The sequence below is a fragment of the Callospermophilus lateralis genome, chromosome X (assembly GCF_048772815.1).
Source record: "Callospermophilus lateralis isolate mCalLat2 chromosome X, mCalLat2.hap1, whole genome shotgun sequence".
NCBI classification, from domain to species: Eukaryota; Metazoa; Chordata; class Mammalia; order Rodentia; family Sciuridae; genus Callospermophilus; species Callospermophilus lateralis.
The window spans coordinates 18,174,309-18,193,982 of record NC_135325.1 but is presented as its reverse complement, the minus strand read 5'-3'; the positions used below and the strand labels follow the sequence as shown (position 1 = coordinate 18,193,982).

The window sequence follows — 19,674 nt, the reverse complement described above, 5'->3', positions numbered from 1 at the left end:
CAAAAGAAAGAAATGTCTCAATTATGTAGCTTTTTAGTTTTCAACAGTGTCCAATGGAAATGAAATAGAAACAATGTACATAATTGCAAAATTTCTAGTAGCCACATTAAAAACATAATCACATGAAATTAATTTTAATAAAACCCTAGATTTTATTCAGCCTAATGGATCCAAAATATCATTTGAACATGTAATCAATTAAAAAATTGATACTGAGACATTTTACTTTCTTGTTTTGGGCTAAGTATTTTATACTCATAGCATATCTCAATTAAGACTGACTGCATTTAAAGTATTCACAGCCTCATGTGGCTCGTGGCTTACTGTAATAGTGCAACTGCAGTTAATTGATGGTTTAAAAAATCAGTTTTGTTTTCATCTTATCTTTGGAAAATTCAGAGTCTCATTAAATTTGGCTGGGTGAAATAAATAGAAATATCTGCCTCCTGAAGATTTTTGAGAGCCCCATGTCACTGTTGCTTTATTTTTCTCTTTTTTATGACAATTGGCATTGGGCTGTATCTGTACTGACCCAAGCACATATTCTGAAAGTGGAGTTTTAAACTCTCCATGTTAACACCCTCCCACTGGAACTAGAAGCAATGCTATCTTCCTTTATGCAGAAGCAATACCAGATAAGAAGGAACAAAAGTGGGTAAATGGCATCCCACCCGGGTAAAACCAAGATGTGCTCCCTCCAGTCTCCTGCAGTTCACAGTTCTTACTCTTGCTTCACTCTAGTTCAAGGCATTGTCAGAGCTACTCATTCAATTATGACTCACACATGGAAAAACACCTGGCCCAGAGCACAAAGCCCAACTTGCCCCATCCAAGTATAGGAGAAGGCACCTCTTTTTAGAAGTGGTTCTGAAAGACCTGCTCTCTGGATCCAGCAAGTGAGATTTGGGACAAAATTCCCTTGAAGTTCCCTTGTAACCTTACATATTTACAAATAAAATATTATGTCTAGGATTTGCATTAAAATTATCTGCAGGAAGAAAAGAATATATGGGTATCTTTGAAACAAATAGTCCACAGGTTGATGATCACTGTCCCTGCCTCACAGTTGAAGTTGTTCATTATACTACTGTCTATATTACTCTTGGAAATACTGGAAAATCATCATAAAAATAATATAATGAGAGGGCTGGGGTTGTGGCTTAGTGGTAGAGCACTCGTCTAGCACATAAGAAGCCCTGGGTTCAATCCTCAGCACCATATAAATAAATAAAATAAAGGTATATAAAAATATTTTTTAAATAATATAATGAGGGAGAGGGAGAAGCACCACAGGACATGTACTTTTAAGATACCTGTTGGAAATATTTGAAATGTTAAGTTTTACTTGTCCATGTTCAGCATAGGCAAAAAGATTAACAGAAATTTCCACTCTGATTTACCTTCATATTATGGCTTGATTACACAAAAGACATCTGTGTGATGTTGAAAGCGAATGACAAAAGTACCCTAAGGGTTTTGTCATGTTAAATAGCTATTTCTTCTTAAGAAATGGCTAGTGGCAAAGAAGAGAAAAGCTATACCTAAATTACTTATCCTAAAAATAATAGATATATGAGATATCGTTTGATAGTTGTCCACCATTTTCACTGAAATAAGGCAAGAAAAAATAAAGAGAAAGTAGACAAAAATGACTCTCAAATGGAGACTGAAATGTTCTGCTGCCTTGAGTGGTTTTTGTCAGGAATGCTGCTAACTAAAAGTTTAAAGTGGTAGAAAATAGATAGGCAAGGCAGTCAAAAAAAAGTTGTGAAAAAAAAAATCCTCCACGTATACATTATATTTAAACATACCCAAATAAGCCATGAATCAATGGTCCCAAAAAGAGCTCTATTTTCTTCAACAGCCTTTTGAACTTTTCTCACATTGTCAAGGAGCCAACGAAGTTTCACTGCACTGAAGTAAGTGCTAAGTGGAAGGCCTGTCTTGGACTAAAACAGTTATGAAGTTCGGTCAGAAAATTAAATTTATAACAGTTTTAAATAAAACCTCCAAACCAAAGAACTCAACAAATCACAAAATATTCACTGGTTCTAAAGGCAATCCCATTGTATTATGAATGAAATACTTTTCCTATCTCATGGCACAGGAAGCACGTTCATGAACAAAGATCAGAGTGATTATGTTTGCAGTTCAAAGAACATCCACGTAGCAAAGTAAAGAGAAAATTAAATGAAACGATGTCCTATAATTAGACATTGACAATGTAGATGTGAACTTCTGCAATACGTTACCATCATATGTAGAACCTAACCCAAAACTCTGCAGTTTATTTTATATTTCACAAAAATGATAGTTAACCCATTTACAGAGACTACATTAAATCATAACTACATTGAATCATAAAAATGACTATAGCTGGAAAATTTAATTTTTTCCAAACTTAATAATAATATATTTGTTTATATATACACATATACATATTCAAATAATATAATAATACAAAATTACTGGAAACTAAAATAGAACTCAAAGCCACACCAGAGTAAAGTGACACAGAATTGCTCTGTGTAACAAAGTAGCTGGCTCAATTCAGCAAGTACAGCGAACAGAAGGAATGTGGATTGAATAAAAGGCTAGAGGTAATAAATGAAGGCTAAACTTCATAATGAAATCACAGCCACAGATAGGATACTGATTAGTATCCTATCAATCTTCCTTGAGAATGGATCAGGTCCAATTCTTATTTCTGTTGGAATATTTACTATCAAATTTATTTGCAAATGTTGATTAAAGTTAAGTGGTTAAGAAAATTCATACCTAAAAATAATACAAGTATCTTTCCCTTTGATCTCTATTCTCATTTAGCACCTAACTGCTGAAAGTGATAACATTTCCCCTTCTTATCTCATGTTTCATAAGAAAACTCAAACCAAAGAATTTACTTCAATGCAACCTACAAGTTAAGAATCTTAACTCAAGGCTTCCTAGCTTTCCTAGAAAAAGGATCAATGCTCAGAAATAATGGAAGAAAATAACTTATGGAAAAATTATTATCTGACTTGAAGGACCAAGGGTCATGCCATAGGATGACCCAGGAAGATTCCACAAAGTCAAAAGTGAGATAGTATATAACATCTCATTTTTATGATGAAGGCAAGAAATGTAAAAGTTGCCTAAATGGCAATGTAGAGAAGAAAAACATGCATCCCTTGAAGCAGAGTGCAGCTGCAGGTGGGAGTGAGGGTTAGGCAGAGTGACAAAAAGAACAGAATAGGAAATGGACAAGGGGTTTTTCAGGAGGAGCCCGAAGTTATAGGGTAGGGAGAGGGGCATGGAATGGTTTGCTAGATCACTGCAAATAATGGGATTTGATCACAATTTTTGGATCCAAGAACCAAAAGAAAATGCCTTAAGTGTCCTACTGACAACAAAAAAGGGGATTTAAAAAGAAAAAACAGAAAAAGGGAACTTCCTTTTGATTCTAGAAGAACTTGATCTTGACCTTCCTAAGAAAAATGTCTTGCCCAAAAATTCTCTCCCCCTTCATTTATCTTAAGAGAGAGATCAACACAAGGACTGAAAATTAGGCAATTTTTATTAGCCTTCTTCATATGAAGAAAGTGGAAAAGGTATTCAACCAAGTGCTAGAGTATTTTCTACTTTCTCCCCCTGAATCCAGACAGGAAACAATATGGATGAATTCAGAAAACATGGCTTAAATACAGAAAGCACCCCTTGGGGAATATGGCTTAAGCCACTGAGACCCATTATAATCCCCTCCAGCCTTTCAATGTGGAGTATTATTTTCAAACTTACTATGGGTTAGGAAGAGAGGAAGGCAAAGACTCGATTTGGCCTCAGTTATCTGCAAGAAATATTCTATAAATTGTATAAAATAATTATCTTTTTTGCCAAAAGATATAAGGCCCAGATAGTCTTTCTGGTGAAACTGCAAACATTTTTTTTAAAACAAACATTCATATAGTATACTTTTAAAGAGATCTCTTACCTTGACAAAGTTATTATTTCCTGGAATTCTTTTATAAAGATTTTCAACAGTAGACTGGGTTCTTAGATCAAGCCACACTATGGACCAAAATACAATAATATATATAAAAAACTTCATTAAAAACTTCATAATGAAATCACTTTCAAGGATAGGAGACTGATTAGTTTACATAAGCAATTGAAATGCTATAGCTTTTAATAGACAGAAATTAGAAAATTAGAAATGAATGGGCATATTGTTAGGAGAGGATAAATTTATGAAGGAGAATTTAAAGCTTTTATGCTAAATTATAAACCAAGTTAGGAGAACAATACAAACCTTAGGCCTCTTATTCTTTTCATAGAAAAAAATATGAAAGAAGTGCTTGGAGTATGGATTTTCTAAGCATATATGAATGCAAGGAAGACCTGAGAGCTAGGCAGTCTGGTCGGCAGTGTAAAATGCACAGCCCAGGATGATATGTGTATCTCAGAAAATTCGGTAGCAATCTGTGACAAAGAGAACCTGATCCTATTATTGAAAGAACAAAAGATTTAGTTTCTCGTGTATGAAATGCTTATTTACATTAAAAACTTTCAGTTGAAATGGTTAATGGAATCATGTAAAAGACACCATTCTTTCCCTATGCTGGATTGCAGGGGGCAAAAATGGCCATTTTAAGAGGTCAACATTATCTTCACTAAATAGCTATCAAATACTTTCTGATCCCCTAGTAGAAAGCTTCATGACAGAAGGCTTGAGGAAGAGAAAGCATTAAATAGTACATACAACAATTGTGAAAGGTAATAAATACAATCGAATGAGCTTTATTTGTCATATTTAAGTCTTGTGCTTAACTAAATCTATTAATGGTCACTCGATATTTTTAGGACCTCCTAAAAAAACTCAAGGCCTGTATTCTATTTAAAGGATTCCAGGGAAGATAACACAAGCTTACCCACTACACATTTGAATACTGACAGTTGTTATAGTCTAGTTTCATTCACTTTTAACTATATTACTTTGTTCTCTTCATTTAAAATCCATTCTTAACTGTGGTACATTTTAATCAATTCTTTCTAGTTACTTAAACTGTCATTTCTCTTGAGGGCCCTGTGCTTGATTCTAGCAGTAGCTACTTCCCATGAGATTTAAGTTGGGGACTGTAGGATACAATAATGGTTTCCATAGGTATAAAAAGCAGCAAGAAAAAGACTCATCACAACCAAGAAAATAAGAGGGGAAAAGATGACTATGAAAATAGATGGCTTATAGACGAGATCTGCATTTGCTGCCCAGCAGCTACTCCTCTTAAAGACTTAGAACCAGTACCTCAAATTCTCTTAAGTTAATCAGGTCTCCTTCATCCTTAGCCTTATGGTTTACCTGAGCTTTGACCCTACCTCTAGCTCCAATATTGGGTCTGGATCTCAGGGGTTGATTCAGAAGAAAATATGTGATCAAAGAGCCCAAGAGAAAGTTGTAGGAAGTCTGCAAGCACAACTCTTCCCAGCTAAGTACGCCAGTGTGTGGTGTAGGCCTGCTACCTCATGAAGGTAGATTTCAATCTGCCCTATCAGGAGCCATCTGGGAAAAGACAGACTTGAGGGGGATCTCTGAATTTGAAATCAAACAGCACTTAATAGCACTATGCTACCCTTGGATGACTAGTTGTATTAGCAAAGTAATTCCTTTTTCCCCCACTTCACTTAATTGGAGTTTTCTATTATTTTATACTGATTGATATGGTAGTGATATCATCATAGAGGTGGCAAGATCTCTTATGCCCAGGGAACAAGGGCAATCCACTTTATACGTACATACAGTGAAAGTACTATATGACTGTGGGGAAAAAAAAGTGGAACGTCCTCTCAGACAAGCAACCCTAGCAGGTATTACTAGCATGAAAAAGAGTAAAGTGGAAGAATTCGAAAAACTTTAAATTTGTGATATGTAACATTAACAGGCACATCTCAATCCTCAGTGTTTCAAACTACAGTGATATGAGTTTAAAAATCAATTTAGTGGGTCTGACTGCCTAATTTAAAAACAAAATAGGATAGATTAGAATGGTAAATACTAAGTTCAGTGCACTAGATAAGATAAATATTATGAAACTTTTGTTTTAGTTATGTGGGTTGCTGAACCACAATGCAAAATATAGTTCTTGCCAAAAGGACATGAACAGGGGCTGGGGATGTGGCTCAAGTGGTAGCGTGCTCGCCTGGCATGAGTGCGGCCCAGGTCCCATCCTCAGCACCACATACAAACAAAGATGTTGTATCCACCGAAAACTAAAATATAAATATTAAAAAAAAATTCTCTCTCTCTCTCTCTCTCTTAAAAAAAAAAAAGGACATGAACAATACATTTGAAAGCCATTGCTCTAGCCCTTTTACTTAAGGACTTAAGCCTCTTAGACCAGTGTTTTCTCATATTTTAATAATGGACATACCATTCACCAGGAAGCTTCATGATGGGCCCCATTCCCTGAAATTGTGGGATAGTAGGTCTGGGAATGGGCCCAGAAAAATGCCTTTTAAATAAGTGTCCTATCTTGAAAAACTCTGCTAGACTCCATAGCAGTGGTTCATATTTAGAAAGCAAGCCAAAACCACCTGAAAAACTTTGATAACACATATTTAGGCCCTATGCACCAGGATACTGGTTACAGGCCTAGATAAAACCTGAACCTCTGTACTTTTGTTTAAGAGGATTTCAAGATATCCAATATATTACTAAAACTTGAGAACCTCCTTCATAGGACATGTTCTTTATAATATTAGATGGGTTTCAATCCTTAAAAAACTGATATTTTGATGGCTCCCTGAGTCCCAGTGGCTCTGTGACTCTACTGTTCCTTAACAAGGATCACTCTAGTAACTGGGCTTTTATTCTTCACATGAAAGTTTGTAGTTATGACTGACAACAGTGGTGCTCAGCGTGTTAATCCTCACCAGAAAGAATCAAACACTGCATGTGACATCATGAACTACAAGTTCTTTGTTTGGCTTTGTCACCAATAGCTTTGTGACTTAGACCAGTCTTTTACCCTCTTGGTCTGGATTTCCTAAATACAAAATAAGGAGACCAGACTTGATGGTTTCTGAAGTCTTTCTCCTTCCATTGTTCCATGCTCACAGAAGGCTGTCATAATATTTACTTTGTTTTTATAGCCAAAGACTTTAAGGCAATTAAAATGCATGGAATGAATTAGTAAAATTGCCAAGGAGACGTGTCAGTGGTTGATAACTACCAAGCAATTCACAAATGCTCATAATTAATTGAATTAAAAACAAAAAAATTAGAAAACTCATTAAAGAAGCTAAGATGAACAGAATTAGATTTGCAGAATAAGAGATCAAAAGCCAAAGAGAAGACCCCAAGCTGGAGGACTAAGGTGCTTGTGCAAGTACTTTCTGAGAACAATCAAAAGAAGTGACAGATCCAGATCTGGCAGCAGCAGTCAATTTCCCCCAACACATCTGAGTTGGAAGGCTGGGACATAAGCAATAGCCAGAGCACCAATACCTGAGGAAGTACCAGCAGCTGGAACTGAAGCACCAGAGGGAACAACGGCAACTGGAACTGAAGGGCCAGGAGAAACTGGAGCAGCTGGAGCATTAGGAGAAATAATGGCAGTTCATGCTAGAGATGGCCAGGTTCAAGGTCTATTTACTCTTTTTGACCACTTAGGAACTTTAGATCAGTTGGGCAAGTTCATCAGAATGAAAATCTTTCTACACATGTTGAGTGTAGAAAAGGAAGAGATATGGAGTAGAAGGGGAAAAAAGGAAAGGCAGTCTGAACATTTGGTTCAATAGTATTTCCATTTGGATGAAGACCAGGTAAATATCTGCTTCTTATTCAAAGTGACTCTTTCCTACCTGCCCACATGCATGCATCATAGTTAGAAAAGTGGCTCAGTTGATTATTGACCACTGAATTGAAACAATGCATGATGTTATGAGGGTGTACATCCCCAAGGGATGTTAGAAAGGAATGCTAAGGAGCATGCTACAATCTGTTGTGGCCATCTGCTATAAGACACAAAAGGGTTCCTTTGGGAAAGCATAGCCCCAAGAAAGTACTTTCCTAGTAAGGTAGCTGGAGGTACAGGCCACCTCCACAGAAAGGAATAGCATGTCTAAAAAGAATAGGGAATTGCTAACTTCCAAAGTGATTAGGAAAAAAACAATTGAAGGAAAATAGATACCAGGGAGTCCAGACAATCGTACACCTTCTTCTAGAAGATATGTCCTGTATCTATAGTAAGTATATTGGAATTAAATGGTCCAGACTATCAAATGAATAAGTTAAAAAAAATTGGATGATCTGAAACATGTATGTATTAAATAAAGTCATATCCAACACATGTCAGATTTAGTACTGGGAAAAGTTTTAAGAGTGAAGAGAAATGTAGTAGCCTCAGTCCGCGTGAACCATGGTTTAATTATGTAGTAATAGTACAGAGAAAGACATTATTTTGGAGTATTTAAAATAATAAACCTCACAAATTTACATAATTTGGGGATTGTCAGAACAATAGAAGGAAAAAGCACCTAAGAAACAAAATAAAAGCTAAAAATCAAACCACTAGATATCATCTAAATTACTTTCAGCTGACCAGAAACAAAGGCAAATAGTAAATCTCCACTGGGAGGGTTTGTCCTGAAGAACTTCTAGCTTGAAAAGAAGTGAAATGACTGGGAGACTCCAGCTTATGGAAACACATGTTAAGCCAGGACCAACAGTTGCACACCATCTTATCGAGTTTTCCCCATTAATATAATTGTAAAATAGATCCAACTACTGTTTACCACTTGCCATAAGTTACATTATTAAGTTGGGTAAGAGGTCATTTGTGAGGGCTAAGACACTATACTGATGACTCTCCATTACTTGATGACATTTTGAGAAATAGGTGGGAAAGTGTGGAGGTAAGGAGTAAGTTAAAACCTATTTCCTCAAGAGGTGTGTGTGTGTGTGTGTGTGTGTGTGTGTGTGTGTGTGTGTATAAACACATGCACATGGGCCAGAAAGGAATCTACTTTGGCTCTTAGGTATATAAAAGCCAAAATGCCAATGACAGGCCCAAGTGTAGGTGACCCCAGATAGGCTTTCCATTTCCCCTAGGAAAATGATCCAGTTATAAACCAATCACTTTACCTGGCATTCTGGATTTAAAGGCTATTGGCTAGTTCAGAACAGTAGCCATGGGTAATACCTACTGAAGTACCTTATAATCTGCCAGAGTTAAAAGTACCTTACATGAATTAACTCACTAATCTTCACCTTACACCTACAATGTCCAAACTTTAAATTTTCACAGTTTAACTGTCAAAGGAAAAGATATAGAATGGGTGGAGGTGGAAAATCCAGAATTTGAACTCAGACTCTTGAATCCAGAATTAAATATCTATGATGTGGGTCTTAAATGGGATAAAAAGAAATATTAAAGTTAAAGACCTCAATGTTGATTGACTTTTTTTTAATTTAAACTAGCCAGTGTTGAAGAATTCAATCACTACAAAATACAGTAGTATTACTTTTCTCAGGATTCAAGGAGTTACAAAGCTTTCAAAGAATTAGGTAATAAAAGACTTGAAGTAATTGAGAATAAAGTTTGATGAAGCTGAATGTCCTACATTTTACAAAGATAACATATCTTCTCCCTTCCAAAGAGACAATAACAGTGCCCCCCACACACACACACACAGACACAGACACACACACACACACACACACACACACACACACACGCATGCACGCACCCACGCACATGCACACAAGTGCACTTAGTAGTTTTAGGTGGTTTGCCATCTCTGGTTTTCTTTCTTGCTAATTTTTTGAAACAAAATCCAGTTCTACAAAAAAATATAAAAGCATTGAGCTCAAGGTTCATTCAGATCTCACAGATGATGAGAGGTTTAATAACTGGCTCAGAATTAACTGATAAGTCAAAAAAAGGAAGGCAAGAATGAACAATGTTTAAAATTTAATAGTTGCACAGAGTTATATTATAGGGAATTTTAAATCCAACATGTTAGAAAAAAACTTCAATACCATTTAAATAAGGAAAAAGTTTTACAAGGAAATTATTTTTGTGGATGGTTTTTCAATACACCAAAAGTCTTTAACCAGTGACTCTTGTCTCACTGGATATTATCCCTTATTATGACTGATTTTTTATGACTGATATTTTTACATTAAAACATTAATTGTGTCTGTAGAAAGATACCATAGGGAGAGTCATATTGTACTAAGTGTACCATGTATAATAATCAATTGCAGTGGCGAGTGACCCAACCTGGGCAATAAGGGGAAATTTTTCAAAAATCCTAGTTAAGTTCGAACATTTTACTGGTAGCATTAATGAAATGAGTGTGTGTGTGCACATTTAAATATTATGGACTCAAGACTTCTCCCACTCTGCATTTGAATCACTTGGATAAGTTTTGTGTTTATCAGTTTAGTGTATGGTTTGAAGACAGCAAGGCATGTAGACCACTAATAAAAGTTGAATTTGGAAGGAAAAGGCTTAGAAAATTGAGTGGGCATAAGAAATCTTTTGGAAAAGAATATCAGTGAAGATAATGCTAAAAGGGAAAGACAAAAGTTATAGGGAGACAAGGATAACTGAAGAAAGGGGAGAGAAGTCAAAGGCCTGCTTCAGATTCAGGGCCCCAAAGCTCTTGTGACTCCACCAATAAAGTCATCATAGTAAATGGCTTTATTTATGGCACAGTGGCACTAGAATTTACCTTGTTAATCTCAGAATTAACACATAAATTATAAAAAATACACAGAACTTCTAAAGCAAACCATCTGTACTTCAATGGACCATCAAAACTTTTCTCCTATGCTTATAATTGTTATCTGTTAGAAAAGATATCAGTAAACAAACACACCTTTATTGCAATCAAGAACAAATAGCTTTTCTCAATATTCAACTTAATCTCAACAAACCTATGCCATCCTATCCACAGTACCCTGGAATTCTTTTATCTTGATTTCCCTGTTATCATACTGGGGATGAGGGTATTTATTGCTTACCAAGGACACCAAGTCATAGTATAAGGCCACATAAAAGGTAATTTTGTTTAAAAAAAGAGAAACATTAACTGCTCCTCTCATTTTCTTGTTTGTAATAAATATTGTTCATCAGTTACTTAATTTAGTAAAAGACAAAAATGAAGAGTATGGACCTAAAGTGTCAGAAATTTACAAGAAGAGGAGACAAGGAAGAAAGAAAACACACAAATAGAGTGTTGTAGACTGAAAGTTTATATACTACCAAAATTAACATCTTGAAATCCTAACCCTAATTTGATGGTATTAGGAGGTAGCCCTTTGGGAGATAATCAGGTCATGAGGGTGGAGCCTTCATGAATGGAAGTACAGCCTTTACAAAAAGATAGAAGAAAGCTGGCTTTCTTGCTGTCTATTACCAACCATGAGGATACAAGTAGAAATGTATAAATGTACAAATCAGAGAACAGGGCCTCACCAGACACAGGATCTTCTGGCAACCTTGATCTCAAACTTGTAGCTTACAGAACTGTGAAGAGTAAATTTCTGCTTTATAAGCAATCCAATCTATAATATTTTTACTATAGCAGCTCAAACTGATAGTGGGGGAGAGGGAGGGGGAGGGAAACGTGCATACTATGATATAAATAAAACCAAAGTAGCTCAAAGACAAATGTATGTGAAAATCTGCTTCCAGAGGGCTGAGGATATAACTCTGTTGGTAGAGTGCTTGCCTCACATGCACAAGGCCCTGGGTTCAATCCCCAGCATGACAAAAAAAAAGAAAGAAAGAAAGGAAAATAAAATCTGATTCCATCAGTCCCACCTTTAGAATAAAATTCTAAAGTTTTTATATTATGATGGTATTTTTAACTGAAGACTTACATGAAGATATGACACCTTAGTATTTTCTTTGAAAAAATAAAACCGGATGTAGAATGTATCCTTGCAATTACTTGGTGATTTGGTTTTCTAACTAATTACTTCTCTCTCCTCCTGTTCTGTTCCACTTTCTCCTTCTAACTTCCAAATTCATATCCTTAGGAACTTCTGAGACACAGAGGCAAGGACCTCTGGTTGGTGTGTATACCTGGTTTGTCATTATTTGTTTAGGGGTCATCACAGAAATTGGAACATAGAAAGGCACCTAAATTTCCATTGCATACAACTTTCAAGTCTACATATTGAACAACCAAATTTCTAATGGCCCAGAAATCAGCTTTGATCTCAAGTCTAATACTTATCTCATCCAAAACAGTTACTTTTTCCTATTTTTTCATCCCAGATTGGTATCCCTTATATATGACTTAATTTCCTTCCAGTATCTCAGGATAGAAATCTCACATCTCTGGGATTTTTTTTCCCTTCAACTTTATACCATATCCAATATGCAAACATACAGGCTGTATATTTCCTTTTCTTCATTCTCATTGGACTAAGCAACTCACTGGCATTTAAAAATATTTTTTAGTTGTTGATGGACCTTTATTTTATTTATTTGAATATGATGCTGAGAATCAAACTCAGTACCTCATACATGCTAGGCAAGCACTCTACCACTGAGCCACAACCCCAGCACTCACTGGCAGTTTTAATTGAATCTTTTGCTAGATTTTATGGCAGAGAGAAGAATCTTGTCATTTTATATATAACTACATACATATTTAGATTTATATGCTACTTGTGTGCACAAGTAATCCCAGCTACTCAGGAAGCTGAGGATGGAGGATGGCAAGTTCAAGATCAGCCTCAGCAACTTACAGAAACCTGTCTCAAAGAAAAAAATGCTACTTGTCCTGTTTCGTATTCCCTTCCTTCTTTTAAAATATCATTCCACTTATTATATATCACTCTTCTTTTAATGCTTACAACATGCATCTTTGATAACACAAGGACCTTTAAACACTAGATTCATTTACCAAATTCCTTTCACATAGAACTGTTACCAAATGTGTTAATTCTAAATATGTTTTAAGCATCAAAATGAGTTATCACTTTATACAGTCAAAATCTGCATATTTACCCTTCCTAATGGTCTGCATTCCTTCCTGAATTTCCACATTTCCATTTGAGATTATTATTTTTGTTCTTAACACTGTTAAGCTTTTCCTTTAGTGGGTGCTACAATATGAACAATGTGGTCTCCCAAAAATTTGTATGTTAAGACCTAACATCCAAAGCAATAGTATTACATAATGGGACCTTTGGGAAGTGATTAAATCACAAGGGCCAACTTTTATGAATGGGATTAGTGCCCTTAAATAGAGGCTTGAGGAAACTCCCGTGACCCTTCAGCCATGTCAGAATACACAGAAGGCAGTTTATGAAGAAAAGTCCCTGATCAGACATCAAACTTGCTGCTGCCTTTGTTCTTCTTGAGTTTACAGATTTCCAGAACTGTGACCAACACATTTCTGTTGTTTATAAATTACCAGTCTACAGTACTTTGTTTTTGTCTTGGCCTTTATATTTTACTTTCATTTCTGAATGATATTTTCATTGGATCTAGAACTCTAGGAGGAAGATTTTTTTTCTTTCAGCACTTTAAAGATTATTTCATCACAATGTGACTTTGCATTGTTTCCATTAAGAAATCACCTAAAACTCCCCAGTGTTGCTATCTTGAAGATTATGTTTCTTTTTCCTGTGGTTACTTTAACATTTTCCTTTTTGTCTTCAGATGTCAGTATATGTTTATATATGATATTCTAAGTATTTATCTTGTCTGGGCACCATAATGCTTCTTGAATCTGCAGTTTGATATCTTTAACCAATTTTGGAAAACTTTTTCTAATTTTCTTTGAAATATTATTTCTTCCTCATTTTCTCTCTCCCTTCTTTCTGGAGCTCCAATTACAATGTTAGATTTTCTCACCTTAGCCCATATTTCACTTGGATTTTTTTTTGTATTTTCTAAACTTTCCTTTGTGTTTCAGACTGGATATTTACTTCTTATCTCTCTTTCAGTTCATTGGTTTGTTTCAGCTGTGTCTATTCTGATGTAAAATGTATCAAGTGAGTTCTTAATACAGCTCTAAAATTTCCATTTGTTAATTAATGTCCAATTCTTTGTCAAGAATATCAATCTTATCAATTAATTCCTTGCACATGTTAGTTGTTATTATTATTATTATTATTATTATTATTATTATTATTATTATTTTAAATCTGATGATGCAGTGGCACATGCCTATAATCCCAGTGACTTGGGAGGCTGAAGCAGGAGGACTGCAATTTTGAGGCCAGTATCAGCAACTTAGCAACACCCTGCCTCAAAATTAAATATAAAAAGAAGTGGGGATGGGGGCTGGAGATGTGGCTCAAGCGGTAGCAGGCTCGCCTGGCATGCGTGCGGCCCAGGTTCAATCCTCAGCACCACATACAAACAAAGATGTTTTGTCTGTTGAAAACTGAAAAATAAATATTAAAATTCTCTCTCTCTCTTAAAAAAACGTGGGATGTAGCTCAGCAGCAAAGTGCTCCTGATACAATTCCTAGTACCAGAAAAAAATCTGATGATTAATATTGGAATTTCCTATGAGTTTAGCTTTGATATCACTCTTTCATGTTGGTTTTCATTCCTGTCTTGTTTTGTTTTATATGTATGGCTATTTTTGAAAAGTAGACATTACATATGGAAATTTTTAGAGATAATCTATGTAATGTTGTCTTTTACCAAGAAGTGGTTTACTTCTGTTTCTGAAAGGCTAGCAGCATTAGCAATCTCAAATAATATCAATTCAATCAGAGTTTCATATTATTTTAATCTTTAGGATTTGACTCTTCACAGTCCCAATCCTAAGTCTGGGTTTTTACCAATACTCATCCCCATTCTTGGCAGCACCTGACTCCATTTTTTTCACTCCTATCTTTATGAATCTATAAAGTGTGCTGCTTAGCCTCTCAGATCCTCCTTTCAGAACCCATGGATATCATTAGGGGATAAGCAACCCCAAATATCAGGCTTAACTCTCAGGGCTCCCTTTCTCTATTCTATCTTGGTCCCATAATTTATCACTTCTCTAGTAACCTTCTTTCTAGTACCTCTGAATTTCATTTCATTTTTCTAGCTGTTTCTCAGTAGAATGATGTGTTTGAAATAACACATTCCACCCATGGCATGTTAAACTCTCCTTCATGACCCCTTTTGTCCCAAGCTGTCCAAGGTATTAAGTCTACTATTCTGTGCATGGTTGTCAGTGTGCTCTTACAGATCCAAATCTATTCAAACTTGAACATACATTTTGGGCTTAACTTCAACTAAAAGCTACATGATATTAAATAAGTTATAGAGGTTTCTGTAATTAATTCATAAAATAAGTCTAGTAAATCTACTTCACAGGGTCAGTACAATCCTACTATAATAGCAGTTAGGACTTATTGAGCATTATCATCACTATTAGTTCTATTAAAAATAATATGTAAGTCAACCTATGCTTGAATCTGATCAATTTTCATTCTGGTAAAATATATATACATATTTTTAACTTCAAAGCTTGGTCATGCTGTTCCTCAATTTTGCCTTTTCCTAATGCCATCCAATACATGCTGTAAAGTCCAAATTAAGATGAACCTCTACTATAACAGGCATGGAAAAAAATCCATACTGATATGGACTTGTTCTAATTCCCATCCACTTAACAGGACACAATTATCAACTACTTCCTAATTTTCTGTTGTTCCCTTTACAAAACTAGACTATAAAGTACTTGCCAAAACAACCAATAAAGTTTATATCCTTTATAATATAATAATATCAAACATATTAGAGGTTCTCAAAACATAGATGTACCTCAGTATAGAAAAGGAAAGTTCTTCATTTGTGATAGGTACATTTGAATATTCCAAAGAACACAGAATAGAGGAGAGGTACAGAGGTAAAAGAAAAGGAAATAAAAAGCACATCATAGAAAACTTTTGTGAAAAAGTATTTACTTAAAATCTTCACTGTAAACCTGACTTCAATTAACCTAGCTGCATTATTTAAATATGATAATTCAAATTGAGATAGGTAGGAACAAGAGGGGAATACACTCTTGGATCTTTATCCATAACCTATTACCTCCTAAAATCTTTCCCTACTGTCCCCAACTTCAACAATGTTTGAACTATGCCCTTCCTTACCCTTTTAATCAAATTCTACCACAGAAACAAGATGATACCAAGATGTCTCCAAGGATCTTCCACAAGAAACTCCAAAAAAAATTGACCATACTTATGACTAGAGGAAAAATACTACACCCTAGCGTCCTACCTCAGCTTTGCAATGTAATGTTAGCTCCTTTCTTTATTCAGCCTGAATTTTCTCTTAATCAGTTGCTGTTCCCCTTTCTCTTCAAGGAGAAACTATCACTGCTTTTATCTTCCCAATTAAAGCCTTGACTGTGTGTTCATAATCTTTGACCTAGTTTCATTTCTATTGTCACTGGGTCAGGAGTTCCCATCTCTGGTATCAAAATTCCAAAGTTCCATTTTTACAATTCAAAATTTAGAATTTAATAGGCACTTTCTGGTTCCCTGAATAGGCCCTTCCTTTCACTAGGGGAAAAAAGTAAAATTCTACTGTGAATTCTTTTATCATTTATGTTCTCTCAGCATCCATTTTAAATATGTTTAACTTTCTCATACAGGGCTTAGTCACCTTTGACACAATTTCTACTTCAACACCTTATCTTGGTTCCTGGACATAGGTGATCCAGATATTTGCCTTATATCACTTTTTCCTGGTGTCCACCTCCCTAAGGGACAGTACATATGGCCAACTTGACTGGCCCCACTGACCCTCATGCCCCACATGGTCTGTACAAATATGACAGTGACCACTTTTCAGTAAGAATGACTTCTTTAAACTTGTCCTTGCATTAAACCCATAAAACAGTATTCCCCACAGGCAATCTGTTTGAAAAAGTTTTGGATACAATTATGGTGTTGGCCCATAGGTCCCTCCCTATCTCTCCCTGCCTAAGTTATCTGATCTCTATGAGTATGGCCTCCAGGCATGTGTATCCCCAGGGGCCAGAAGTAAAAATATCATTATTTCTATCTTATGACTCTCCTAATCATTTAAGGGGTACTCCCCATTTTAAAGATCCTAAGTCACAACAAACCCTAACTAGTTCCAGAAGTTAGCTAATATTAATATACGAAAAATATTTCCCTAAATACCAGTTATTAAAATTACAATAGTTTTGCTTTATTTATTTAAAAAACCCAGCTCATATAAAAAAAAACAGTTTTTACCCTAAATGTTAAAGTCTTTCATTTGGATTAAACTATCATTACAATTATGAGTGAAAAATTGATCAAAAAATAAAGTATGTTCAAAATTTTGATAGGTAATTATAATTCAAAACTCATGTCTTCATGAGCTAAATGGCTGCTCCTCTTACAATTACTTCATATATTCAAGAATGAAAATAACCAACTTCTAGAATAAAGAAGAGTCAACCTAAAAAAAAAAAAAACTGCTCATGACACTGAGAAAAAAAGGTTTTTAAAAAATGTACTTTTATGTGATAGAATCTTTGGTTACAATTCTTTGAAATTTTTTTGAGTATTTTTTAATCACAAATATAGAACATACACTAAATGTTTTCTTATAAACATTAACATTTAATATCTTAATTTCTTTTTAAAATATTTTTATTAGTTATTGATAGATCTTTATTTTATTCATTTATTTATATGTGATGCTGAGGATTGAACCCAGTGCCTCACACATGCTAGGCAAGCACTCTATCACTGAGCCACAACCCCAGCCCAATATCTTAATTTCTTTATAAAAGAATTTATGGTACTCTTACAATATACCCTTTTCACATACCTTTTGCTTTAATATTTCTTTATCCCAATCAAAACTAATGTAACTATATTACTAAAATAACTATAAAGTAAAAATAGCTCACTCTAGTTGGGTGGGGGTGCAGACCTGTAGTCTCAGCACTCAAGAGCCTAAGATGTCCAGACCAGCCTGGGCAACATAGCCAGAGCCATTCTCCAAAGGAAAATAAAGGCCTACTCTATAAATCAATCCCATCTCTGACAATTTCTACTTCATTCCCTATCCTACAATCTGTTATTTTACTGATTAAAAAAAATGTGCTTTGCTATTTCTGACAGAAGTGTTTTAATGATTATAGACTTAGAACACAATTTTCCGTTTAGGAAGTGGCAGTATCATTCAGTGTTCACTAATTATTACATGCTAGAAAAATAACCATGGTCATGTATATCTAAGATGTGATATCTAAAATTAATATATTTGAGATTTGAGTTGTTTAACCCATGCCAAAATGGCAAAATTTGTAGCATAAGCAGCTAAAATTATGATATTTCATTTTTTATAACCTCAGAAAAGTAATTTGGATTCTTAAAGGAAAGAACACTTTATAGATAGGTGACTATGAACATTTGTAATTTTGATTTGAGGGTAGGAAGATGTGGAATCTCATTTAGATATCATAAAAACAGGAATTATAAAACAGTCCCCCCACCCGTTTTTGTAATACAAATAATCAACAAAAGGAAAGAATATGGGAGAAAGTTAATTCAATATGTGAATAAGTATGATCTAAATATTATAAATATTATAAATAAATAATATTATAAATAAATATTCAGAATTCTTCTACTCATCCCAGATTATATAAAACATGACTATATACTTTTTTAGCAAGATATTTTAGTGTGACCACATTTGTAAGTGGAAGAGGCCCTGTACTTGACCTCCAAGCATAATGGCTTACCCACAGCATTGTAGAGAGGCTCTCCTGTTAACTTGTCCCAGACTACAGTGGTTTCTCTCTGGTTGCTGACGCCAATAGCTTTAAAGCAAAAGTTAAAGAGAGTAGAAAATTAAACAAATAGAAAACTGCTTTAGGAGAAAGTTCTCAACTTTTTTTATAGGCACGACTAAACAAACAATTCCCCCCAAAATTTTGGAAGATTTGTAGTGGTATTAAATTTGTTTTCATTGAGTGGCCCTAAGAAAAACAAACACATAATGTCAAGTTTTTCTTTTTATTTCTACATATGCCTTGTAGCTTCAACACTAGCACATAGATATAGAGTCAGTTAAGTACCCAAAGGAAAGGCTCCCAGATTGCTTTAAGGAATGCAATAACTTTCCAAGTTTATAATACCTAATTTATTATTTTGAGCAGACCAACATTTACCTCATTCATTTATTTACCAATTGGTATAAAAAATTTCCCTTCCCATATGTGTGTGGTTGTGTATATGTATGAAAATGCATGGGAGCAGACCTGAATTTTAAGAACTAGCCCAGACAAAATCACACATGCTGAGCAACCTCATATTATCATTGGTTTGAAATGAAGTTTTACTTCCATATTTTAATAATGTGTCACAAAACCTAAGAGTTTGAATTAGGCACAAACATAATATGTAATGGCATTTACATTATACTAACTACACATAACTCAGGTGCTATATACTTACAATAACTTAATATAAGTAAAGTATAAATCTCTACCATCTTATTCAGATCCATTTGGTTCTGGTAAATCAGAGATTGTCAGACTTGGCTGTACTTTAAAATCAACTGGGGAGCTTCTTAAAAACAAAAATCAACGTCTAAGCCCTGGTCAAAACATTCCAATTTAACTGATCTGGGGTGGGACCTGAACATTGGTATTAGTTCCTATAACTCCCTCGGTCATTCTAACATGCAT

At 34.9% G+C, this 19,674-nt stretch overlaps 1 protein-coding gene across 5 annotated transcripts in view; it reads right to left on the bottom strand.

The window, feature by feature from the left end:
* Gk (glycerol kinase) overlaps window positions 1–19,674 on the bottom strand; it is an 81,809-nt gene that overhangs the window by 41,108 nt on the left and 21,027 nt on the right. For 3 of the 5 annotated variants that reach the window (XM_077107473.1, XM_077107474.1, XM_077107476.1), the window contains exons 4-7: window positions 18,727–18,804; window positions 7,481–7,564; window positions 3,971–4,047; window positions 1,812–1,949 (exon numbers count right to left, since the gene is read on the bottom strand). In XM_077107473.1, the coding sequence (XP_076963588.1) occupies window positions 1,812–1,949; window positions 3,971–4,047; window positions 7,481–7,564; window positions 18,727–18,804 (377 nt within the window). The remainder of the gene's footprint in view (window positions 1–1,811; window positions 1,950–3,970; window positions 4,048–7,480; window positions 7,565–18,726; window positions 18,805–19,674) is intronic. The other 2 variants (XM_077107475.1, XM_077107477.1) reach the window with 1 other exon arrangement.